Below are 25,203 nucleotides of genomic sequence, written 5' to 3' on the forward strand. Positions count from 1 at the left end.
ATGTATTAATTAAATAAAATGTTTGTCTTGTTTAATTAATTAAGTAATATGTTTGTTTGTTTTTCAAAAAAAATTTATTTACAATGTTTTTTTTTGTTTCATAAAAATATGGCATTGTATTTTGAATTTTGGTAAAAATTTTATAAGTTTGCAATTAAAATGTTATTTTATAAATTTTTATAATTGTAATATGTTTAAGAATATTAATAAACATTATATTATTAAATAGTATTAAACATTCTTAAATTTTTTATTAAACATTAATCTATGTATTTATTAAACATTCTTAAATTTTTATAAGAATATTATATTATTAAATATTAAGATCTTAAACATGTTCTCCCAATAACTAACTTTTTAACAAAAGTTCTTAACTACTGATCTTACATTATTCTCACAATATTTATACTCTAAGAACACCCTAAATTGATCTCCCTATAAACAAATATAGATTAAAGATCACATTTATGACAATATTTTTTTCTTTGGGTTTAAATAAATTTTACATGCGATTCAAAAAAAAAAAAAACAGAGGAGCTAGGAGAAAAAGAAAAAACGATTGATGAAAAATAAACAAAAGAAAACTAAAGATAATATAGAAAATACACATATAAAAAGTGTGTTAACATGATAACCCTTTTTTAAAAAAATGTGTTAGAGTAGAAATATCTCTTAGGGCATCCGCAATGGGGGAACACTTTAGAATGTTCTTAGAGTAAAAATATTATGAAAATAATCTAAGATCAGTAGTTAAGATCTTTTGTTAAAAAGTTAATTATTGGGAGAACATGTTTAAGATCATAAGATTTAATAATATAATATTCTTAAACATATTACATTTATAAAAACTGTAAAAATAACATTTAAATTGCAAACTTATAAAACTTGTACTAAAATTCAAAATACAATACCAAATTTTTATGAAACAAAAAAACATTAAAAATTAAAAAAAAACAAACAAACATATTACTTAATTAAAACAAACAAATATTTTATTTAATTAATACATAGTTTAAATCAAATCCTCTTTTAATTTGTGAAAAATTGTTTGCAAAAAATTGTATTCAATCACACCTTGCCACATCAGCTTAGAACTGAACCTAGATCAGTTCTACATCAAGAACTGGACAACATGTTCTTATGCCACTATTCATTATATTTATAATTTTAATGGGTTAAGAAAACACCAAGTGTTCCCCCATTGCGGATGGCCTTACATTAAATACAGTTACGTAGCATACATATGTCTCAAACTTTTAGTAAATTTTTATAGTAGATTTTTCAATTTAGATTATTATTTTATATATATCTTAAAGTTGAATTATCAAATGATATTATTACCAAAAAATCAATAATTATATATAATGTTAATTAAAGTTGGTGGTATTTTTGAAACATATGATATTTTGACAACAAAACTTGAAAATGTGGTATTTTGGAAAACAAATTTAGTTTAATATATATTTATAAACAATAATTGTTTATTATTTATTAATAATTAAAAATAAATATTTTTTAATTAATTATACTGTATAATTAAAAACAAATTAATGATCTAGGCTCGATTTTAAGTAATGGTGTCTCTGTGACACAGTGTTAACCCAAGGCCAACACCTTCTCTCTCGTTTGTTTCATCTCTGAATGATCAATTTTATAGCTGCGTGATCCTCAAATCGGATCAATTTTATTGAGTTTTGGAAGGATCTGATCGGAGATTACGATGTGCGATCGTCCGTTAGGGTTATGGGCGATTTGGGTTTTGCTCCTCGGAAGCTTGATCGGAGCTGCGAATAGCTCGATTCATGAGTACAAGAACGAAAAATTCATTGTAAAATTCAATGCCCGCTTCTTCCATGGCGGTAGCGAAGGTCTCTACGCTTCTCAATTTCAAGATCTAAATGCTTCTTCTCCTGATAATGATGATAAGCCTTTTAAAGGCAAGTCCTTTATTAGGTCAGTTTCACTTCTTTGATATAATTCAAAGTTTTGAGCTTTTCTTGGTTTTGATTGGTTTGTGACTTTGTGTATAGGTTTGATGATGTAACCTTTGTGAGGACAAAGGAATCAGCTAGCAAACAGAACGCAATGCAGTCAACAGCAGGATTGGTGGAAGCTATAATACTTGAGGTGAAAGACCGTGATAGGATTGGTGGAGCTTTTCTCAAATCCGATGCGATTTGTTGCACGCCAGATCTTGCTGATACTGGATCTTGTAGTCTAGGGGAAGTTATTATTAACAGAAGTTCTAATGATCTTGAGTGGCCAAGACAGATCAAGACCTTTTTTAAAGGGAATAAGACTGAAGTTAATATGTCCCCTGAAACTGTGTTTATCAATAAGACTGGGATGTACTATCTTTATTTCATGATATGTGATCCGGAGTTGGATGGCACTAAAATCAGAGGAAGAACAGTTTGGAAGAACCCTGATGGTTATTTACCTGGAAAGGTAGCTCCTTTGATGAAAGTTTCTGGCTTCATGTCGTTAGCTTATCTTTTGCTTGGCCTAGTTTGGTTTGTGAGGTTTGTTCAGTTTTGGAAAGATATAATTCAGTTGCATTATCATATCACTTTGGTTATTGCTCTTGGCATGTGTGAAATGGCTGTTCGATACTTTGAATATGCTAATTTCAATTCGACTGGGATGAGGCCTATGGATGTTACTCTGTGGGCTGTGACCTTTTCGTCCATCAAAAAAACGCTTTCTAGGCTTCTGCTTCTTGTTGTCTCTATGGGTTATGGGGTGGTAAAGCCTACCCTTGGTGGCATAACCTCGAGGGTACTTCTTCTTGGTGTCATATATTTTGTCGCAACAGAGGCTCTTGAGTTGGTTGAGCATTTGGGAAACATCAATGACTTTTCGGGAAAGACTATGATATTTTTGGTGATTCCTGTGGCACTACTGGATGCTTGCTTTATTCTGTGGATTTTCTCATCACTGGCAAGAACACTTGAGAAACTTCAGGTAAGATACAACACTTATATCGAATTGATTTCTTTAATCATCATTAGCAGGTACGAATATTGAATATATCTGAAGGATGCATATAAAACATAGACTTTCAAGGGTTTATAGTTTTAACCATGTTAGCTTATTCAGATTGCAATCTGTGGCTGCTCATTATGCAGCCCATTCTAGGGCAAATAAGATACAGTAGCTGCTTAAGCCATCTACGACGATCCAGTTCTTTTTACTGTTTTTTAAGCTGCTGATCTGTCTAATTTTTAATGCAGATTAAGAGAAACATGGCTAAGCTTGAGCTTTATAGGAACTTCACCAATGCACTTGCAATCGCTGTTCTGCTCTCTATTGCTTGGATTGGTTTCGAGGTAACAAACCGCTAATCTAGTGACTGTTTCTCCTGTCTCTACTTGAAACCCCCCAGTCAGAGGAGTGTAACTGAAATCTCACTCTTCTTTGTCTCTGTATCAGCTATACTTTAATGGAACTGACCCTCTAATCGAACTCTGGCGAATGGCGTGGATCATTCCAGCTTTTTGGAACCTACTCTCTTATGGTCTGTTAGTTGTCATATGCATCCTTTGGGCTCCATCCAATAATCCTACAAGGTTTTAAGACTTTCCATTAATATATACTCAAATGTCTTCGAGTTCGATGGTCCCAATGGCTCTTATTTCGTCTTCACCGAGAGACTACATTTTGCACTCAGCTTATGTCTCATTGATTTCATCCTTGCAGGTACTCATACTTAGCGGAAGCAGGGGACGAGTTTGAAGAGGAAGGTGTCTCATTGACGGGTAGTGGAGTAAAGAGTACAGAAGATGTTGAAAGGAATGAACTTCTATTTGGGCTTCCAGATGATGTTGAAGAGGGCAAACGCGAGTAAGCTCCAGGTAGCAAGCATTAGATAGTCTATACCTCGCTGAGTAGTTTTTAGTGTATGTCTTGCATTCACGGTATGTAAACTTTTATGTAAATCTATCCTTTGTACGTACCTGAGTAGGTTGTTTTCTGATCTTTTTAAGGACTTATTTACTCCGATCAAAGTTCTTGTAGTCTTATTTGTTTACGGTTATTAAAAGTTCCATTGAGGATCTTAGAGAGTTACAAATTGCCCATTTCAAGAGCGTCAAAGGATCTTTTATTACATTAGAGACTTGATATATTCGCCTAGACCAGGAATTTGTTGATCACTATCGTACCTGTACAGAAAAAAGGAACTGTTCTTACAATGTTGAGAAAAGCTTTTGAGAATGATCGTGAGAATGGACTTGGATTCAGACACTTTCCGGTCAAACATTTCCATGCTTTAAATATCTTGAGGAAAATATGTGTTTTTGCTTCATCAAAAGTTAATCCCCCTTGTACTCGTTCAGGTGTTAAAGATCGAAACTGTCACTTCCTATTCAAACATTTTATAACGTCTAGGTTCCGACTAAACGATCTAAAACAATGTGTGTGTGTGTGTTTTTTTTTTTTTGTTAAAACCAATCGCTCAACGATTTGACCAATTAATACTGATTTTATGAACACCTGAACCATTTAACCAATTTAATTCACCGATTTTTCTAAAAATCGGGCACTTAAAAGCTCGTGAGTGCCTAGACCCTGGCCGCCTAGGCCGATTTTTTTGTACCTTGTTAAATTGAGAACATACGAAAATTGCTGATGTTATTTCTCAGACAGATACAATTACATGTGGTTGGATCATTTCATCTTGGATACATTCTAATATCTATTATAACAACAACATGCTTCTTTGACGCACATGCCATCAGAATAACGAGCTTCTTTACAATACACAATGCAACCTACGCTCCATGGCGAAGAACACGCTGGTGCTTTGAAGCAATCCCCCTTCTTTGGAATTTCATGACCTAATTATTAATAAAAATCAGTACACCAATATATGAATATTCATTTTCAAAAGACAAAGTCACGTTCATAATTAAAAAATGAGTTAAGAGAGACGCCAAGTACAAAATTAAATATAAAAAATGGAAATATGATTCTTTGGTCTGATTTGTCTGCTCGTTTTGTATTAAATGTTATTTTTTTTAAATAAAGAAAAATAAGAAAGGAAAAAAAGAATGAAAGTTGTATCGAAGGTGAAAGTAGAGTAAAAGAGATTAAGAGGATGCAAACAGAAAAATAAACATAGGTTATTTAAAAAGTTTGGGTCAAAATTACTATAGTAAAACCTCTATAAACTTTATAATTCGGAACTAAGATCTTTTATTAATTTTTAGAGGTACTGATTTAGCAAATAAATTAATATTTCTTATTTCATAGCGAGATTTGCCTAATTTCATATTTTTCTGGGAAAAATCTATTTAAAAAATAAGATATTTTTGTTACAATCAATATTCCATTAGAAATTACAAGGAATTTTTTATCATGTCTTAAAACACAAATGCAGTTATAATATTTAAAATGAGTTCTAGCAAGAAATAATAAAAATTTAAGAAAAAAAAAATAACGCAAAAATCATATTTCATTGTATATTCAAAAACATTATTTTATTATTTTTACCGAATTGTATCAAATACTACACTAATCCAAGTTGGGACAAGTTTTTTTTAAAACTAATTCCTAGTGAATATTACTTTAATCAAGTATTAATTTATGAAAAAACTTAATGTAAATATTTTGTATAGCTTCCCTTTTTTTTTTTTTTTTGTGAACAGACTGGTATAGCTTACCTATTGGGTCTGCATGTCCGCTCCAAGTAGGGGCTTCGGCGCTAGCAGTTTTTGTTTGACAACGAACATAAGATACGACGAAAATGATAGTGAAAACAAATGCCACTCTATATTTTATGGTGATAGCCATAATTTTTATTTTCTGGTAATGAGCTCTTAGTTACTTATGATTATATATAATAACACAAATATACGTAAATGGTATTTTTTTTATATAGATTTATAGTCAAAAGAAACTAATTTGTTTCTATATATAATGATATCTTATATAATATATGATAAGATTTTTTTTTTTAACTTTGTTTATCAATACAACATTTGGTGCTCTATTTTTGTGACACATGTACTTTACATTTTTGAAGTCTGAATTTTTAAATTTATTTACTTAGAAAAGTATTCATCTCTTTTATCTTCCTCTACCAAATCTCTAATTATTTTGGGTATGTATTATTTAGTATTATTTCATAGCAATTATATAATATGACAAGTTTTTTTTTAACTTTGCATATCGATGCGACATTTGGCGTTCTACTTTAACAACACGTGTAATTTACATTAATTAAAGTTTGATCTTTTAAATTTATTTACTTAGAAAATATTCATTTCTTTTATCATTTTCTACCAAATCTATAATTATTTTGGGTATGTATTATTTAGTATTATTTCATAGCAATTATATAATATGACAAGTTTTTTTTTAACTTTGCCTATCGATTGCGACATTAGGTGTTCTATTTTTGTGACACATGTACTTTATATTAATTGAAGTTTAATCTTTTAAATTTATTTACTTAGAAAAGTATTCATTTCTTTTATCTTCCTCTACCAAATCTTTGGACCACGTATAAAATGTGTAGAACATATTGGACAGTCTAATATTCATTGTGTTGTATTTTCAATTTCATTTTAGATTTTGTTGCAAAAAAAAAATTATTCGCTCAAAAGTGTTGAGAACATATGAAAAATGTATTAAAAAAAAAAACAGGTGGAAATTTTATTTATTTTGCTTTAGTCCTTTTGTATAAATATTGAGAACATAATAAAAGTGTTGATGTTATGTTTCAAGTGATACAATTACATTTGGTTGGATTGTTTCACCTCAGACGCATTATCAATATGTTGATAACAACAACATTTTGGTCCCTCACACTTGCCAATAGCATAATGAGATGTTTTACAATACACAATGCAACCAATGGTATATTGGCCTGGGGCAAAACACGCTGGTGTTATAAAGCAACCTCCATACTTGACAGGATCATTACCTATTTATTAATAAAAATCAGTACATTAATATGGATGTTCATTTTCAAAAGGACAAAATCATATTAATAATTGAAAAATGGGGTATAAGACCATACAAAATGAAGTATACAAAAATAAACGTTTTATATAGATAGAATTTACCTGGTGAAGATTCCGTTCCGTACATGCCTGGGGCTGGGGCACTAGCAATTGTTGTATGACAATCAACATAAGATATAATACAAATGATACTGAAAACAAATGCGGTTAGCGTTTTCGTAGTAATAGCCATTTTTTCTAGTCAATGAGTTCTTTTTACTTAGATTAACTTTATATAATAGTCCAAATATATACGCAAATGGTAACTTTCCTGGTCAAAGTTGTAAATAACTTATGATACCCATGATCTTTCAATTTATTTTCTAACAAAATTATAGTCAACGAAAATAATTGATTCTTTCAATTTATTTCTTTATAGAATTGTAGTCAAAACAAAACACATAGAATGTTTTTTTTTCAATCAAACTATGTATGTACAATATATCTAATCTATTTAAGCTGTTGACAATTTTTTTTTTTGTTTTTTGTCAACCATACATTCATTAAAATAAAACTTGGGAGGAACAGAGTTTTTAATTATTTTGTTTTATATATTTTGTGTTTTTAAAACTTCATCACAAATATAAACTATTTATGGTTGAAGCTCCTTTGACCTAATGGTTGACCAATGATTAATTAATGTTTTCAGATTAAGATGTCTCAAGTTCAAGTATCAATAATATGATTTATTAGTAGTTTTGCAGATTAATAGAGAATCAAGTTTACAAGAGATTTCTAGTAATGCGCAATTACCAGTTCACCGTGATTCTACGTACAAAAGCAAGTGTCATCAGTCGTAGATCATTTAGGAAAGAAGATGTTTGTCATGAGTTTAATAGAATGGGAAGAAATTATCCATGGTAAAATCGTCTTTATAACAGTTCTCATAATTTGTAATCCTTTATTTTATAATTCACAAGTTACCTGACCAATCATATTATGCCACATAGCTTTTGTTTTATATTTTTTTTTTAAATATATATATATATATATATATAATGAAAAATGCATTCGGTAAAACAGTTTGATTTTTCAAAATTAATAGCAACCTCCTCGAAATAAGGCAGTTCTGATTTTTCAAAATTTGTTCACACGATTTGTGAACCCACGTTCACAATAAAACCATTTCACAAACTATATATATCTTCTATTTTAACTAACCATTATTAACTCAGTTTTTTTTTTTGCCACAACCATTATTAACTCAGTTTATCTCTATTTGTTTTCAACCTCTCGCTCTCTATTCGTCTCTGGTTTTCATCGATTCTACAAACACGAGGTTTGGTTTATTTGGAAATATCACATTTGTCTATTTGGTGTCACGAGGTTTCTTTCACTCCAGTTCATGGTATTATTTCATTATTTTTAAAAATTTCTATGTTCCATAGATAAATTCTGTTTTTGGAATGAGTTCATACTAAATATGGTTGAATTGGTGTGCAAATCAACTAGCGAGCATATCAAAGTAATTAAGTTTGACGATAAGGACAACACAACGTCACAACGGCTCGGTTCAAAAAACTTGATCTCTTCCTAGATTAAACGACTGGTATTCATTATTTCTTCCTCTCTATATTGATTCTCTTTTTTTTTTTTTTTTTTGACTATTTTAAAGCAACAAATTTTAATAGTTAGCTTTTTGCATTTTTGGGTTTTTTGTTTTTTGTTTTTTTGAGGTTTTGTGTTAAAGCTAGGTTTCATAAGACTTGGGATGGCTTTTCTATGTTCATATACAACAATGAACTGGATTTTGCCCATACGTAGTACGGGTTGGAATACTAGTAAATAATAAATTCAGATATGTCAAAAACAAATCTAAATTTACATGTATTTTATTACTAGTACAAGCTATATAAATTACATATATTTACTTTAAACTAATTATACAAGTATAAAACACCATTATGTATTTTCTAATATGTAAACGCGGGTGTATACTGTGACAAAAATATGCTGAGTGTGTATGTGTTATATAAATATTAGTAAACAATAGTTTTTGTTACATAAGTAAAATATTAATTCATTATTGTGTTAATTCAGCCGCCCAAATTATTTTTAGATAAACGATTTAATTGGTAATACTAATACATAACAAAATAGTTAAAAATGATACAAAGTAGCGGTAAGAGATAATAATAGAAAAAGTTATAAGTATATGAGTATATTCTGAAACACAGTAGATTTACCAAATAGACCGCATAGAGCATGTGTACACGTATTAGACCATCTAATATTTTCAGTATGTTGAATTTCGATTTTTTTATATTGATTTTGTTGAAATGCAAAACAAAAAAACAAAATCTCTCAGGTAGATACATTTAGTTGGATTATTTCATTTTGGACGCATTATTAATTTTATTAATTATAACAACAACATAATTCATTGATGATGCATAAGCCATTAGAATAACGGGCTTCTTGACAAAACACAGTGCAACCTAGGGGTACTCCATGAGGTAAGGCATGCTTGTGTTTCGAAGCAATACCCATTCTTTGGAGTTCCGTGACCTATTTATTAATAAAATATGGGTTATAAGAATACACCAATTCATACAAAATTAATATATAAAAATGGTATTGTGATTCTTCGGTCTGATTTATTTGCTCATTTATTAAATTTTATAATTGTAAATAAAGATAAATAAGAAAGCAACCAAAGAGTGAAAGTTGTGTCTGTAAGTGAAACTAGAGGGAACGAGGATGTAAACAGCAAAATTAACATAGGTCATTCAAAAAGGTTTTGGGTCAAAATTACTATAGTAAAACCTCTATAGATCTATAATATTTTATTACTTCATCATTTATTAGTTTATAGATAGACTTGCCTAATTTTGTATTCTTTTAAAAATAAGTTTTCCATTACAATCAATATCTATAAATAATTAAAAGTAAGAGCGCAATATAACACAAAAAATATTGATGCACTAAAAATACTAGAAATGACTTTTATTAAAAAGTAATGCAAATTTAAGAAAACACAAACAACAGTTGAGTCATATTTCTAAACAATTTCTTACACATAATATATATATATAAGTTTATACAACTACTAATTTCTAGTACTGATGAAATCATATATTTACACCTATCTTTTTGTAGAAATACTTATTTTATCATTTTTATCGAATTATATAAATTATTACATTGACCCAACTTAGAACTCAAATAAAGTTATCAATTTATAGTGATATTAGTTTACCTATTGGGTATGCAGGACCGCCACTACCAGTGAAGCTACTAGTTATTCTATGACACTGAACAAAAGATATGATGAAAATAAATACAACTAGAGTTTTTATGGTGATAGTCATTTATTTTGTATTTTTATTTTCTTTTCTTAACGAGGTCTTCGTTACTTATATGTTGATTATATATAATAACACAAATACTGTAAATGGTATTTTACTGGTCAAAGTTGGCAAAAAATATATCTTTCAATTTATTTATTTTTAAAGATCTAGTCAAAAGACATTAATGTATTTCTTTCCAGAAATATATTCAAAAAATGCATTTTAATTTGTTTCTCTACTTAATTATGTTGAACATTGGTAATATGATATTTATTATTTGTACATAGTTATATATTTGTTTTTATATTTATTTACAATTTTGTATTATAATTAGGAAATTTTGAGAAATGGCATATAACTTAATTTCAAAAATATCATTGCCCTAAAATCGTTTCAAAAATGCCATTAACTATGTAGTCTTTGATTTCAATTTGGGGAAACTTGAACGAAGGTCAGCCTATGGAAGGAGACGCTCTCATAACAAAAATGCTTGGGAATCGAATGAACGGTTGAAAACTACTAAAGAGAAGGAAAAAGGACGATCATGAAAGACGCTAGGCTTTGTTGTTTTGCAACCAAACACTAGTTATAAAATAACTCTATCGCTGCGATTTGTAACCAATAATGGCAAAGAAAGAAAACCAAGAAGCTCGTCATGTTACATGTCTCGTTCACTTTCTCACTGTCTTTTCAAACTCGTGTAACACAGAGTGACCCATTACTAACATCCCTAAATGCAGGTTACTTATCTACTTCCCATATATGTTTTTATTTGCTAATGAATCTTTGCGGAAACTAGAAATTTTACTGTTATGTGTTGGAATCTTCACTTCTAACCTCTTTTAGGTTAGATGTCTTCCTCACTATCTCTCACTCAGATTTTGTTTATTAAGTCTAGATAGAGAGACAACAAGAGGCGTTTTCCTTAATCTTCGACATTGTTAATCTTGGATAATATTCTTTTACAACATATTACAACTCTTTTATACTAATACATCAACCTTAATCCACTAAACCCTTTTTCACATCTTTCTGGATTTAATCTCTAAGATTCAATCAGTCTCAGGCTTCTTCGCGAGTACATGATCTAGTTATTAATAAAAATTAGTAAACCCATATGAAATGGGGTATAAGAAATAAGAATAGACCAATACATACAAAATTAAATACATAAAAATGGAACATAGAATAAAAGAAGATGCAAAAAACGCATATGCCGGTATTTACCTATTGTGTATTCTGGTATGCTCTTGCCTGGGGCACTAGCAGTTGTGGTATGACAATGAACATAAGATACAAAGAAAATGACACTGAAAACTAACGTGATTAGAGTTTTTGTGGTGATAGCCATTTTTTTTGTTCTTATGCTTTTCTCAATGAGTTCTTCTTTACTTAGATTGATTATATATAATAATACAAATATACGTAACTGGTAATTTTTCCTAGTCAAAGTTGTAAATGAAAAAAATCTTTCAATTTATTTCTTATAGATTTATATCCAAATGTATATCTTTATAGAATTGTAGTCAAAAGAAAATACAAGGAATTATTTTTTTACCTAATTAGGTTTGAACACTGAATATGATATTTATTATTTTACACATAGTTATATATGTTTTTTTTTTTAAATTGCTCTATCAGTATTTAAACTTTGGTTTTAGAATTTGCAAATTTTTAATGATTATATGATCTCTATGCTTCATTTTAAGTGATGTTTAAAGTTTTTTTACATACATACTAAAAAAACATAAATTTCTCATTTAGTTAAGCTTTTCACGCGAATGGAGTTCAACTACAATTTGCCTAGATAGAACTATAAATTAAATTGGAGGATATATGTGTTGGAATTCAATCATTGATTAATTCTCAAATTTGGAAATATGAATCTGTGTTTGAGAGAATAAAGTGGAGAGTTGAGCCCTTAAGAAAGAAATCGTCACAAGGAAAGAAGAAGAAATCAGATTAGAGGAAGGAGACAAAGGGTAATTGGATTTGGGCCAGTTTTTATTAGCCCATTAGTGGTCACAATCATGTTGAAACAAATATGAGCGCTTTAGTTACCAATCTTTCTCAGTTTCTCTTGGTTTCTGGGAATCCAATTGACAACAATAACTCAAGTTCCCTGGAAATGGCCAAATTTGAGAGCTTGGACGTACAAAGTGACACATCAAAGGGAGAATTGACGTTTAACTGCATTAGGTCTTTTTTTTTAAAACTATAGTATGTTCAATATGTGTAATTTTGTCTACAAGCAAGAACAAAAACACTTCTCTTGGAAAATAGTGTGAAATTTACAAAACAAGTGCGAAGCAGAAGTGCAGAACATATATATGCCCTAGATACTATGGATGTCTTGTGATCAAATTGCTTAAATTGGCTAGAAAAGGGAAAGTAGACAGCTGGTCAAGAGAGTTCTTTTAGCGGTGTTTGCATACGAAGAAGCAACGGTATTGAGAAATTTCGAGATTAGAAACGTTGGAGCAAGCGAGGAATATTTTTATTTTTACTAAGCAAAACAAAAAAGTTAACGTTATTGTGGGTTAAGCCATGATATGTATGAAATTAAGCTCTTCACGCGAATGGAGTTAAACTTCAATTTGCCTATATAGAGCTCAGATAAATTAAAGTTGGAATTCAATCATTGATTAATCCACAAATTTGGAAATACAAATAAAAATAGCAGAAAATTTAAACAAACGAACATGTCTTGTTGATTATATATTCTCAGCTGCAAACAGAGATAGAGATAAAATATCTATTGCCATTAGTAAAAGCAAGCTCTACTGCAAGTACAAAAACAAACCACGATTCTTGCAAATTTTGGTACGTTGGAGCCTTGGAGGCAGGTTCCTCATCGTTTGATCCTTTCATATATACTCAAACTTAAAGTCGAAGAGGGCAAACGTGAGTAAATTTCAGGTAGCAAGCATTATAGTATATACTAGATTTTATCCCGCAGTACACCGCGGAGCTATATTTTATTTTAGAAAAGAAAAATATAATTTAATTAATAGACTAACTATATATATATATGAGTATATGACTAATGTTTTGTATATTTTAAATCTTTATCCCTTATATTTATACATTAATTAAAATTTAACCTATGTTCTAGCATTTGATTAATAAAATTTAAAATTTATGCTAATGTTGCTATAACCCGATTTGAAATAAACCTTGTTTTATGAGATTTTTAATATTTATAAATCTAAAGATTCATAATATTTTAATTTTTATTAAGTTTAACATAGAAATAATCATTTTTTTAAATGGTGTTAAAATATAAAAGGTATATTTATTTTATTTAATAATTTAGGTAGAACTAATTAGTTTCTATAAATACATTTCGAATTTATTTATAACAATTAAACCAAAATTGATGGCATATGCTTCTCTAACAATTACTATGTATAACAATTAGCTTTTATTAAAAAAATAAATTTAAGTAAATATTTAATGTCAGTGGCATTCCCTGTAAATAGTACTGAACTTGAGGATTTATTTCATAATTGTCTCCAAAAATGTATATATAGATATTTAAAAAACATATGAAAACTGTTGATCTTATTTCTCAGGCAGATAAAATTACATTTGGTTATATTATGTTACTCTGGACTGGACACATTCTTATCATCATTATAACAACAACAAGATTTTCCGAAGTAACACGTGCCATGACTATAATGAATTTCATTACAATACACAAGGCAACCTACTTGCCCGGAGGAATGACACGCCATTAATTGGATGCAAAACCTATTCTCCGTAATTTCCTTACCTATTTATTAGTACAAAAGAGTACACCAATATGAATATTCATTTTCGGAAGGACAAAATCATGTTCATAACTAGAAAATGGGTTATAAAACTACACCAATGAGAAATTCATACAAAAGATAAATATATAAACCTGGAATTTGTTTGCTCAGAAAGAAGATGTAAATAAAAAAAATTGAAATATGTAATTTATTAAGTCTAGCTCAAAATTACTAAATGGTTGGTATAGTTTACCTATTGCGTATCCACCGCTATTTGGGGCAGTAGCAGTAATTATTTGACCATGAACATTAGATACGATGAAAATGATTGTGAAAACAAATGCAATTAGAGTTTTTATGGTGATAGCCATTTGTTTTATATTGTTTTTTTTTTGTGTTTGTTAATGAGCTCCTCTTTACATAGGTTTGATTATATATAATAACACAAACATACATAAATGGTAATTTTCCTGGTCAAAGTGTGAAAATATCATAATCTTTCTATTTATATTTTCTATAGATTCAGAATATCTAAAGAAAATAGATTATTTCTTTATATAATTATATTAAAGAGAAAATACATTGAATGTTTTTGATTTTCACCTAAATTATGTTTGAACACACGGGTAATAATACCATATTAATAGTTTTATACATAGTTATATATTGTGTAATTAATTTTATATTTATTTATAATTAAATATTAAGTTGGGAATAAGAAATAACATTGAGATATCTTTTCAAAAATGTCACTAGCCTAAAATCTTTTTTTTTTAATGCACCTAATTATTTGGTATTTTCCAATTTTACCATTACTAACAAGTCTTCAATTTTTCTATTTGAGGGAACTCGAACGAAGGTCTATGGACGAAGATACTCTCAAGTCTGGAGACACGAATGCTTCGATAAATATGCTTTTGCACCTAATTATTTGGTATTTGCCAGTTTTACCAATAGTAACAACTCTTCAATTTTTCTATTTGAGAAAACTCGAACGAAGGTCTATCATCTATGGACGAAGATACTCTCAAGACACGAATGCTTCGGGATCAAATGAACGGTTGGAAAGGATTGAAGAAAAGGAGAAAGGACGATGATATAAAAAACGCTTGGCTTTGTTGTGGTGCCTTCCAATTCTACTCTTTAGCTTTTGGTCCGGAGTCACTTTATAAGCCACTCAACAATATCATTACTATTATACCCTATTCATCTGCTGGGTGGAATCAAGGAATGCTAATAGGGAGCAAAAGCTTGGCTTCCTTCCCCTCAAAGGCATCAAAGATTTTTTTTTCTATATTCTTTATTTTTCTGTTAACTTTGATCCATCTTATTCCTCAAGGTTCATGTCTGTCTCTTCAAAATTTACGTTCTTATTAGTTTTGCATTAATTTTTGCTCCAAGATCTACAACATGTGAAACCGTATTGGACGGTCTAATATTCATTATGTTGTATTTCGATTTCATTTTAGAATTTGTTCAATTGCAAAACAAAAAATAGAATCAAATACCTTTAAATAAACCGTTACTTTGCTTTAGTTTTATTGAGAACATATGAAAAGTGCACGTTGATATGATGTCATAAAAAAAACAAAAAAGTGTCGACGGTATTTTTTAAGCAGATACTTCATTGGGATGATAACAACAACATCGCTCTCCTGCTATGCAAACAGCATAAGCATACTGGTTGTTATTACAATACACAATGCAACCTAAGGAATAATCGCCTGTCCCTTTCGATGCACACGCTCTTAATCTGATGCAATACTCAGGCTTCTTCTCGATTACATGATCTAGTCATTAAATAGGGTATAAGAAATAAGAATAGACCAATACATACAAAATTAAATACATAAAAATGGAACATAGAATAAAAGAGGATGCAAAAAACCCATATGCCGATATATATAGTTTACCTATTGCGTATCCCGTTATGCTCCTGCCTGGGGCACTAGCAGTTGTGGTATGACAATGAACATAAGATACAATGAAAATGACACTGCAAACCAACGTGATTAGAGTTTTTGTGGTGATAGCCATTTTTTTTTTATTCTTATGTTTTTCTCAATGAGTTTTTCTTTTACTTAGATTGATTATAAATAATAATACAAATATACGTAACTGGTATTTTTTCCTAGTCAGAGTTGTAAATGAAAAACAATCTTTCAATTTATTTCTTATAGATTTATATCCAAAAGTATATCTTTATAGAATTGTAGTCAAAGTTGTAAATGAAAAAAATCTTTCAATTATTTTTTACCTAATTAGGTTTGAACACTGAATATGATATCTATTATTTTATACATAGTTATATATGTTTTTTTAAACAAAAATTTTGCTCTATCATTATTTAAACTTTTGTTTTATAATTTTTTAATGATTATATGATCTCTATGCTTCATTTTAAGTGATGTTTAAAGTTTTTTTACATATATACTAAAAAAACATAAAATTCTCATTTAATTTATCTCATTTAATTAAGCTTTTCACGCGAATGGAGTGAAACTTCAATTTGCCTAGATAGAGCTATAAATTAAATTGGAGGATATATGTGTTAGAATTTGGAAATAGGAATCTGTGTTTGAGAGAACAAAGTGGAGAGTTGAGCCTTTAATAAAGAGATCGTCACAAGGAAAGAAGAAGAAATCATATTAGAGGAAGGAGACAAAGGATAATTGGATTTGGGCCACTTTTTATTAGCGCTTTAGTTACCAATCTTTCTCAGTTTCCCTTGGTTTCTAGGAATCCAATTGATAACAATAACTCAAGTTCCGTGGAAATGGCCAAATCTAGTAGACACAAAAGACCTTAGCAGCTTTCAAATAGAAATAGTCACGACAACCAAGAAAGCTTGAAACGTCTCTCTTTCTAGCGAAGTCTCTCTTTTGTTTTTTCTTTTGTTTGTTGTTTTTTAATAAACGGTCTTCAGCTAAGAAATTTCCGATAAATATGTTTTTGGAGATTATAAATGAGAATTCCAACATAAATATATATATATATATATATGTATATATTAATTAAAAACATATGAAAATTGTTATTTCTCAGGCAGATAAAATAACATTTAGTCATATTATGCTACCATTATCGTAACAACAACATACTCCGCTCGATAAACACTCGCCATGATCATATTTTGCTTCACTACAAAACACAAGGCAACCTATTTGCTGTGAGGACTTACACGCCACTGAATCGAAGCAATAATCATCCTTCGGAGGTTCGTAACCTATTTATTAATACAAAAGAGTACACCAACATATGAGTATTTATTTTCGATAGGAAAAAATCATGTTCATAACTAAAAAATGGGTTATAAAGATATACCAATGACCAATTCATCTAAAAAATATAAAATATATAAAAATGAAAAAAAAAAAATTTGTCAACCAAACACTAATTAGAACTAACTCCAAAATTGTTAGTCCAAATTGTACAAATGAAATTGTTGAAATTAAAGTTTTAGAATACTGAGCAAAACAATCCGCTTTGAAATTCGATGAGCATGAAATTTTGGACAAAAAGAAGTGAGGGAAAACAATTCGACGAGTTTTGAAGTCTTAGAAAAGATGAAAAAAGTGAGCCAATTGTCAGGAGCCAAATAAAAATAGAATTTATTTGCTCGTTTTATATTAAATATTAAATTTTTTAATAAAGATATATAAGAAAAGAAACAAATTTTGTTTTTTTTTTAATCTTCAAGTGAAATGAAAGTGAAAGTGAAAGACGATGCAAATAAAAACATTGATATACGCATTTATGAAGTCTAGCTCAAGATTACTAAATGGTTGGTATAGTTTACCTATTGCGCGTCCACTGCTATCTGGAGCACTAGCTGTTATTTTTTGACAATGCACATAAAATATGATGAAAATGATACTGAACACAATTGCGATTAAAGTTTTTATGGTGATAGCCATTTTTTTATATTCTTTTTTGTGTTTGTTAGTGAGCTCTTCTTTACATAGATTGATTAATATATAATAACACAAATATACGTAGAGGGTATTTTTCTTTGTCAAAGTTGGAAAATAATATAACCTTTCTATTTATATTCTATAGATTTTTATAGTCAAAAGAAAATTCCTTATTTCTTTAATAGAATTAAATTGAAAAGAAAATACATTAAATATTTTTGTTTTTCATCTTGTTAAGCTTGACCAGGGGTAATATGATATTTATAGTTGTATAACGTATATATATACCTATATATATATATGTTAGTTATTTTATATGTTGTTTTAAATTTAATATTAAAGTTGGGAAATTCAGAAATGCCAATATCTTGAGATATCTTTTTAAAAATGTCACTTGCCTAAAATCTTTTTAAAAAAGCAACTAATTATTTGGTATTTGCCAATTTTTATTTACCATTAGTAACAAGTCTTCAATTATTTTATTCGAGAAAAAATCGAACGAAGGTCTAACTATGGACGGTCATAGTTACAAAACAAGACCGTTGATTTTCCAAGGTCACACTATTGGTAAATAAATAGTTGAAATCGAAGACCTGATACAAAATCAATGGACGGTCACACTATTTGCCAATTTTATATTACAATTAGTAACAAGTCTTACAAAATCAAAACAAGAGCTATGTTGCAGCTTTCAAATAGTCACCATGATGATGACCAAGTTTAGAGATAGACCATTATGAAAATGAATCGAGAATCATACATGATGAAATGATGGGATCTTACCCTAGGGAGAGATAAGCTTCTATGGATGGAAATGGAAGTAATAAGAGTCTGATTTCAAATGTATAGGAATAAGAGTCTTCTCTGTAGTTTCCATCAACAAATACGGTTCTTGAAATGTAACTTGTTTCTGACCAGTATACCAATCTGAAAAACACTCACAGCAAGATTTTACGGTTATGTTACAAATTCCTAATTAAAGAAAGAATCAAATCAAGCAAGAGCGTTTAGTTTCTTTTCATAAAGTTTTGCCCGTCGAAGAGCATCTAATGCCTCAGCTTGTTTCCCTTCACGTTTCAGTGTCACAGCTTTTACCTTCTCCGCTTTGATGCGTTCCACCAATTGACTTCTCTCTTGATTATTATTATTACTATTATTACTCTCCTTCACTGGGTTTGGTTTCACAGCAGCTTGTGTTGTGCCTGATTTGCTCACCGATGGGGGATTTATAGGATTGTCTAATCCGATAGCTTTAAGGGCAGATAAGAGTTGAGGATCGAGAAAATCTTCCACTGCTACATCGTCCACTGGTTCTGGTTTAGAGGATGTTGAATCTTCCAATTGAGCTTCAAGAGTTTTGGCAATTTCAAACTCAGCTTCAGCTTCTTGCATTTTACCTTCCCTCCGAAGCTTCATGGCCTGACGTTTGTGGCTTAGTGATTCTTGCTGCAGCTTAAAACGGTCACGACTAGACAATGCCTTTGGAGCTGAACTTGAAGGACTATTCTCTTTCTCTCGAGCAGGAGGAGGATCCTGCGTTGTAGAAACCATATTATCTCGTCCCATTTTTTCAGGAGAGGGATCTTCTCCTTCTTGTAGTCTCCTCTCCAACAATTTTGCTTGTTGCAATTCCTTTTTGGCTTCACTCATGTTTCCTTCTCTCTTAAACGCAAGTGCCTTTATCTTATGAGCCAGAATTTCTTGTTTAAGGTTGCTCTGAGGAGATGTATTTTGAACCGCAGCTGATTGAATATTACTGGGCTCTGATTCTTCACGTGCCACTTTTTGTACAGTACCTTTATTGTTTCCTGAGCCAAAGTCTGACTTAGTCTCAGCATTTCCTTTTTCTGCATGAATTTGAGACCTCTCAGAGTGCTCACCAGTCAGCAAATCCATCATACTTGACTGCTGCTGGCCTGGTTGAGAAGAAACGCTAGAGGAACCGGATTTAGCAGGGGAGATAAAGTCTCCTAACAAGTCATAGCTATCTTGAGCAGTATGAGAAACATTAGCAGAGTTTACTGCTTTGTCTTCCATTTGCAATCCAACTAATAAATCAACGTCCATACAGTTCTCAGGTTTTTTTGCAGAAGCTGAGTCTTTCGTCTCCATTATGGGGGTTTCTAACTCTGCTAGTTGTGCCTGCAAAACACTGGCCTTACTGTATAATTCATCAGCCTCTCCAGCTTTCCCTTGACGCTTGAAGGCAAGTGCTTTCCTTTTCAAGTCTAGAAGTTCTCTTTGTATTTGTCCCTTGCTTTTGGCTGCTACCCGTGGACCCGTTGATTGCATAGAACTTGAGGCAGCTTCATTTTTTTGGGGTTCTTCATCCTCCCATCCCAAATTCTTAAGAGTCGACAATAATGCTGGGTCCTTCATATCATTTTCTGTAACGCTATCATCGCCTTCATTGATCCCACTAGCGGCAGCAATATCATTAGATTGTTTTTTCAGCTGATCATTGCCTGAATCAATCTCCATTATCTGAGCTTCCAATATTTTTGTCTGGTTCAGAACTTCCTCGGCTTCATCAACGTTACCCTGTCTTCGCAAAGTTAAAGCCTTTCTTTTCAGCCCTAAGAGTTCTCGTTGTATTTCAGCTTTACTTCTTCTTGGTTTAGTAACACGAACTTCATATGCAACTTGAGTTTCTGTTGTTTTCCCTGGTCGAGAACTAACTGGGTCAGGTTTTTCAAGATTATTATCTTCCTCCTTCCAACCTAAGCTCTTTAGCATCGACAAGTAACTCGGATCATTTAACTCCTCATCTTTTACATCCACCTCTCCATCATCATCCAGAGAATTAATATCAGGCAGATCATTTCCAAGATTTACTTTTTCACGAGTGGCCTTCCCCGCGGCAGCTAACTTTGACGAATTGTCCAGTTCATCAAGCTGATTTTGGAGAACTGCTCCATTCTTCAATTCTTCTTCTGCTTCGTTAAACTTTCCTTCCCTTCTCAGAGTAAGCGCTTTCTTTTTCACTGCAAGAAGTTCTTTCTGAATCGCTAGCCTGCTTCTGGGAGGAAGTTTTGGACTCGTGTCCCTCTCAGTCCCAGTTGTTTCAACAGTACGTGAAGACGTATCAGCAGCCTCTAGTTCCTTCTCAAGTAATTTTGCCTTCTTTAGTGAAGCCATGGCCTCTGCGACATTTCCAGCTCGTTTTAGATTAAGGGCCTCTCTTTTCAATGTCTGAATTTCAGCTAAACTTTCATCTCTGTTTTTTGGAGTGTGGACATTCTCACGGTGTCCAGGATCCTCCGACCAACCCAAAGATTTCAATGCAGCGGCGATTGCTGGGTCGTCCATATCTTCGTCTGTGACATCATATTCACCATGAACTCCAATATCATCTACATTTCCCACAAGATTACTAATGTCGAAATCATGGCTCCCCTCATATTGAGCTAACAGATCATCTTCTTTGTCGTCATCCATACTATTAATAAGAGCAGATAGCTCATCGTCTGATTCATCATCCCCACCCAAAAGTTCCTGCTCTTCAAGTTCCCTTTCCAAAATTTTAGCCCTTTTCAGTTCCTCTTTAGCTTCCGTAAGCTTCCCTTCACGTTTCAGCGCAAGGGCATTTTTCTTAAGGGCAATAACCTGACTCTTGTCAATTCCACCACTCTTCTGAGGGTTAGTCCTTAGTGGAATTTCACGGAGAAGAGACGAAAATTCTCCCTCCAAACTTACAGCTGCTGGTTTTTTTTCTTCATCGTCAGACCACCCGAGCTCCTTCAGCTCAGCTGCCAAATCATCGTTTCCTTTACCCCCTTGACGTGGAGGCTTTTGCGATTTGCTAGACTCTTTCGTCGCAGCCTTGTTCTTCGTCTCGGAAACATTTTGCATAGAGAGTGCCCTTTTCCGGTTCCTTCTTAAAGATATCTCTAATGCATCAGCCTGTCTCTCAAGTTCCCTCCCTCTCTTAAAAGCTTTCAAAGCTTCATCAGATTTCCCTTCTCCTTTAAGAACTCTGTACTTATTCTTCTCTTCTACTGCTTGTTTACGCAAATCTTCAGGACTAGCTGAGTCAACATCCAACTCCATATCTTTGTTACTACTACTACTTCCCATTTCTTTACTAGACATTGATTCCGAAGAAGAAGATACATCAACATCAGATCCTAAAATCTCACTTAGAACATCATCCTCATTCTTTAAATTCTTCTTAGAACTACCTGCTGAACAAATCGACAACCTCTATAAATCCCAAAAACTAGTAGTCTCATCGATAAGATCAGTAGTGAAAACCTAAAACATAGAGTATGTTTTATACCTTTAGCAGCTCTGTTTTTGTAACCATGACGCAACTCAAACCGTGCAGCTTCTTCAAGTTTTTTACATGGTTCACATATACGCACAGGTGAGTCACCTTGTCCACGTAGTGACATCCTTTGCTGAGTGCAGCTTCCACAGAACAATCCCCCACATCTCCGGCAATGATGCTACCAAACCAAAACACATAAAATTACATAAAAGTCACTCATAAACCTTATCTCTATCATTAAATCGCATCAATCGAATGAGACTATTGCCAGAAACAGATTTAAATGAAGTATTCCGATAAACGGGGGATTCAAAAATTAGATCCAGAAGACTACTCGACGAAGAAACTCTAAACGATAAGCAAGTATCAATTGACAAAGACGAAAGAGTAAGAGATGAAAAAAAAACCTTGCGATTGATGAAAGTGAATTGAGAAGAACATCCTTGACAATGAGAAGCATCAACGACCCAACTATTTCCTCTTAGAGATGGCTTCGGAGGTAATCCGATCTTCTCCAACATTTTCTCGTCTGATTAATTCACTCACCTCCGCCGCGAGACGAATTTGATTTTGATTTTGTATTCACCGGAAAAAGCAAAAAGATCGAGCAGACGAAGAAGAAGAAGACAACTTTTTCTCTTTATTTTTCCCAGGAATAAAATAATAATAAATGTTTTTTCTTCTAACTAAAAACCTAATACGATGACGTTTAGTTAAATGTACTTAAATCAAATACGGTGTCGTTTAGGTAAGAAGACTTTTATTTAAGGTAAAATTAAGCAAATACTAGACACGAAAACTAAATTTGCTTCTGAGACGACGATACGAAAGTGAGAGAGAGACCGACCATAAAACCCTAAGAAGAATCGCTTAGAGACGATAAAAAAAGTCTTTAAAAACTCGATTTGTTCACGATGATTGTCCCAGTTCGTTGCTTTACTTGTGGAAAGGTTTTGATTGTTTCTTCTCTTTTGTTCTTACGATCTCGATTGGGGTTATATGTGTGACAAATCTATATATCTAGGGTTTTTAGAATTGAGATTTTCAATTACGAAGCTTTTCTGTTTGTCTATGGTGTTTTAGGTGATTGGGAATAAATGGGATACATACCTTGAGCTTCTCCAGGCTGATTACGCCGAAGGGTATGTATATACCGATCTTTTAATTATGCTTATTAAATTTTGTCATAATTTGTGAGAAATTGTTTGGATGAACATGAGATTCTGATTGTTCATATACTCGAAGAGTTATCATCTTGTCTTTGTATAGACGAATAGTGATAGTTTTATATTTATTAATGTTCATGTTTCTGAGGATTATGTTAAAAAACGAGAGTATGAAACTCGTGTTCGTATAGTCCTCTAAAAGATGAAGAATAGAGGAATATGATGGTGGGAATGATTTGATGGTTTTATATATCTAAAAGCATGTTCTTGTATAGTCGAATAGATTGAATCTTGTTTTGTATGATCATCTTGTTTTGAAGCATGAAGATTGGTCACTGAAAGTATTTGATTCTCTTGTTTTCCTCTCTAGTTTTTGTTTTAGGTGTTAGCTAGGCATGAAATCATAGATGTTATCTCTGTTACTAAAAGCATGAAATCATGTCACTGAGATTTTTCAAACTCTTATTTTTTTTTTTTTTTATCTCTAGTGTAATCTTTAGCCATCCATGATTTGGCATGCATAGTTTGTCTTCTCAAATTGAGTTCTTTTTTTAACTGTAAATTTGATTTTCGGTTTTGGAATATGTAGGGATGCTCTAGATGCGCTTGGGTTAGTCCGTTACTGTTGCAGGCGTATGCTTATGACTCACGTCGATCTAATCGAGAAGCTTCTAAACTACAACAGTAATATCTATATTCTCTCTACACCTAGTTCTTTTGCCTTGCACGCTCTAAGTTATCCTCTCTCCCTCTCTGTCTTTGTTTTTATGTAAGGTTGCTTAATTTATTTTAAATTCTGTTTTCCTTGCAGCTATGGAAAAGTCTGACCACAACTAAAAAAGATGCACTACAAAAGTGAAGGAGTGATGCATCGGTCTCATGCTCATCCATATGAAAAGCCTTATCTTGACTCTCTCTCTCTCTCTCTCTCTCAATAATAAACCTCAATGTTTCAAAATTTTGTTGAGTTTTCTCATGTTCTTGTGGGGTTTTAGAAATGTAAACAACCTTTTGAGCCACAAATAAAGCTCAAAGCTATACTAGATTCTCTGTCATCTATTGAATTTTTGTGACTGTCTCAAGGTTTTAGAAGTAACAATAGGATCAAATTTTGCAGAGAATAATAAAACCTTGAAAGGTAAGTATTTTTAGTGAGTTTTTCGGTTTTTTTTTTTTCATTTTTTGAAGGACTCATTCGTCATCCATGTCAAAGATTCTTTAAATTAATATAGAGCACAAAGAACAATTTTGTTGCTGCTAATTTACACAAGATCACTGTACGGTGGTGGTGACCAAAGTACTTATAAATTTTCTTACCAAAAAATAAACAATACAAAATCAGTTTGTGGAATTCCAGTATTATTGTTTGATTGGTACTTGAGGAAGGACAAGTTTGATCCCTCACTTAGATTAGATGAACTTAGAGGCGTACATGCACCAGGCTGGAGTTCTGTAATGCTCTTCTTGGGATAAGGAAAAAAAATGTTTTGTTGTTGTTTTTTTTCTCTAATTTTAGAATAACTGAAAAGAAAATTTCAACTGAATGTTGTGCCTGTAGATATATGAACTTCGAGGAGTTCATGCACCTGGAACAGATTACTGTAATATCATTGGTTAGTGAAAGAGCTGATCTTATCTTCAAGAGTTTATTATATTGATGGTGTAGTGATTTACAGAAATTAGTAGTAAGCATGTTTTATTTAATCTAGAGTTCGATTAAAGTATGGAAAAAGCTATAATACAACAAATTTGTTGTTAAGTAAAAAACACACAAGAAACAGAGGATGGTTAAATATAT

The 25,203-nt window shown here is 31.5% G+C and overlaps 5 protein-coding genes across 6 annotated transcripts; 2 read left to right on the forward strand and 3 right to left on the reverse strand.

Moving 5' to 3' along the window:
- Window positions 1,568-4,064, forward strand: LOC104714493 (transmembrane protein 87A). The gene is made up of 5 exons (XM_010431882.2): window positions 1,568-1,953; window positions 2,031-2,964; window positions 3,234-3,329; window positions 3,433-3,569; window positions 3,700-4,064. Exons 1-5 carry the CDS (start codon window positions 1,721-1,723, stop codon window positions 3,845-3,847), a joined length of 1,548 nt encoding a protein of 515 aa, XP_010430184.1. The 5' UTR covers window positions 1,568-1,720; the 3' UTR covers window positions 3,848-4,064.
- LOC104714494 (defensin-like protein 106) lies at window positions 6,684-7,200 on the reverse strand. Its single transcript, XM_010431883.1, has 2 exons — window positions 7,071-7,200; window positions 6,684-6,928 (listed from the first exon to the last, which is right to left on the reverse strand). The coding sequence occupies exons 1-2, from the start codon at window positions 7,198-7,200 to the stop codon at window positions 6,738-6,740; spliced, it is 321 nt and encodes a 106-aa protein (XP_010430185.1). The 3' UTR covers window positions 6,684-6,737.
- On the reverse strand, window positions 15,626-16,093 carry LOC104714495 (defensin-like protein 106). Its single transcript, XM_010431884.1, has 2 exons — window positions 15,969-16,093; window positions 15,626-15,845 (listed from the first exon to the last, which is right to left on the reverse strand). The coding sequence occupies exons 1-2, from the start codon at window positions 16,090-16,092 to the stop codon at window positions 15,667-15,669; spliced, it is 303 nt and encodes a 100-aa protein (XP_010430186.1). The 5' UTR covers window position 16,093; the 3' UTR covers window positions 15,626-15,666.
- LOC104714496 lies at window positions 18,785-22,868 on the reverse strand. Of its 2 annotated transcripts, none has more exons than XM_010431886.2 (3): window positions 22,647-22,868; window positions 22,249-22,417; window positions 18,785-22,150 (listed from the first exon to the last, which is right to left on the reverse strand). In XM_010431886.2, the coding sequence occupies exons 1-3, from the start codon at window positions 22,758-22,760 to the stop codon at window positions 18,963-18,965; spliced, it is 3,471 nt and encodes a 1,156-aa protein (XP_010430188.1). In that variant the 5' UTR covers window positions 22,761-22,868; the 3' UTR covers window positions 18,785-18,962. The 2 variants fall into 2 exon arrangements, with proteins under 2 accessions (XP_010430188.1, XP_010430187.1); XM_010431885.2 differs by having other exon boundaries at window positions 18,785-22,153.
- Window positions 23,049-24,550, forward strand: LOC104714497 (DNA-directed RNA polymerase subunit 10-like protein). The gene is made up of 4 exons (XM_010431887.2): window positions 23,049-23,189; window positions 23,323-23,381; window positions 23,995-24,089; window positions 24,217-24,550. Exons 1-4 carry the CDS (start codon window positions 23,154-23,156, stop codon window positions 24,240-24,242), a joined length of 216 nt encoding a protein of 71 aa, XP_010430189.1. The 5' UTR covers window positions 23,049-23,153; the 3' UTR covers window positions 24,243-24,550.

Source organism: Camelina sativa, chromosome 9 (assembly GCF_000633955.1).
Source record: "Camelina sativa cultivar DH55 chromosome 9, Cs, whole genome shotgun sequence".
Classification (NCBI taxonomy): domain Eukaryota; kingdom Viridiplantae; phylum Streptophyta; class Magnoliopsida; order Brassicales; family Brassicaceae; genus Camelina; species Camelina sativa.

Excerpts from the sequence above, each read along its gene's own strand:
- LOC104714495 (XM_010431884.1), bottom strand. The coding sequence starts at position 16,092 with ATGGCTATCACCACAAAAACTCTAATCACGTTGGTTTGCAGTGTCATT. Across the intron at positions 15,846-15,968 it reads CATAACGGGATACGCAATAG|ATCATGTAATCGAGAAGAAG; the intron begins GTAAACTATATA and ends TTTAATGACTAG.
- LOC104714497 (XM_010431887.2), top strand. The coding sequence starts at position 23,154 with ATGATTGTCCCAGTTCGTTGCTTTACTTGTGGAAAG. Across the intron at positions 23,190-23,322 it reads GTTGCTTTACTTGTGGAAAG|GTGATTGGGAATAAATGGGA; the intron begins GTTTTGATTGTT and ends ATGGTGTTTTAG. Across the intron at positions 24,090-24,216 it reads GAAGCTTCTAAACTACAACA|CTATGGAAAAGTCTGACCAC; the intron begins GTAATATCTATA and ends TTTTCCTTGCAG.
- LOC104714493 (XM_010431882.2), top strand. The coding sequence starts at position 1,721 with ATGTGCGATCGTCCGTTAGGGTTATGGGCGATTTGGGTTTTGCTCCTC. Across the intron at positions 2,965-3,233 it reads GAACACTTGAGAAACTTCAG|ATTAAGAGAAACATGGCTAA; the intron begins GTAAGATACAAC and ends TTTTTAATGCAG. Across the intron at positions 3,570-3,699 it reads CCATCCAATAATCCTACAAG|GTACTCATACTTAGCGGAAG; the intron begins GTTTTAAGACTT and ends TCATCCTTGCAG.
- LOC104714496 (XM_010431885.2), bottom strand. The coding sequence starts at position 22,760 with ATGTTGGAGAAGATCGGATTACCTCCGAAGCCATCTCTAAGAGGAAAT. Across the intron at positions 22,418-22,646 it reads TCACTTTCATCAATCGCAAG|CATCATTGCCGGAGATGTGG; the intron begins GTTTTTTTTTCA and ends TTGGTTTGGTAG. Across the intron at positions 22,154-22,248 it reads CAAAAACAGAGCTGCTAAAG|CAGGTAGTTCTAAGAAGAAT; the intron begins GTATAAAACATA and ends CGATTTGTTCAG.
- LOC104714494 (XM_010431883.1), bottom strand. The coding sequence starts at position 7,200 with ATGGCTATTACTACGAAAACGCTAACCGCATTTGTTTTCAGTATCATT. Across the intron at positions 6,929-7,070 it reads CGGAACGGAATCTTCACCAG|GTAATGATCCTGTCAAGTAT; the intron begins GTAAATTCTATC and ends ATTAATAAATAG.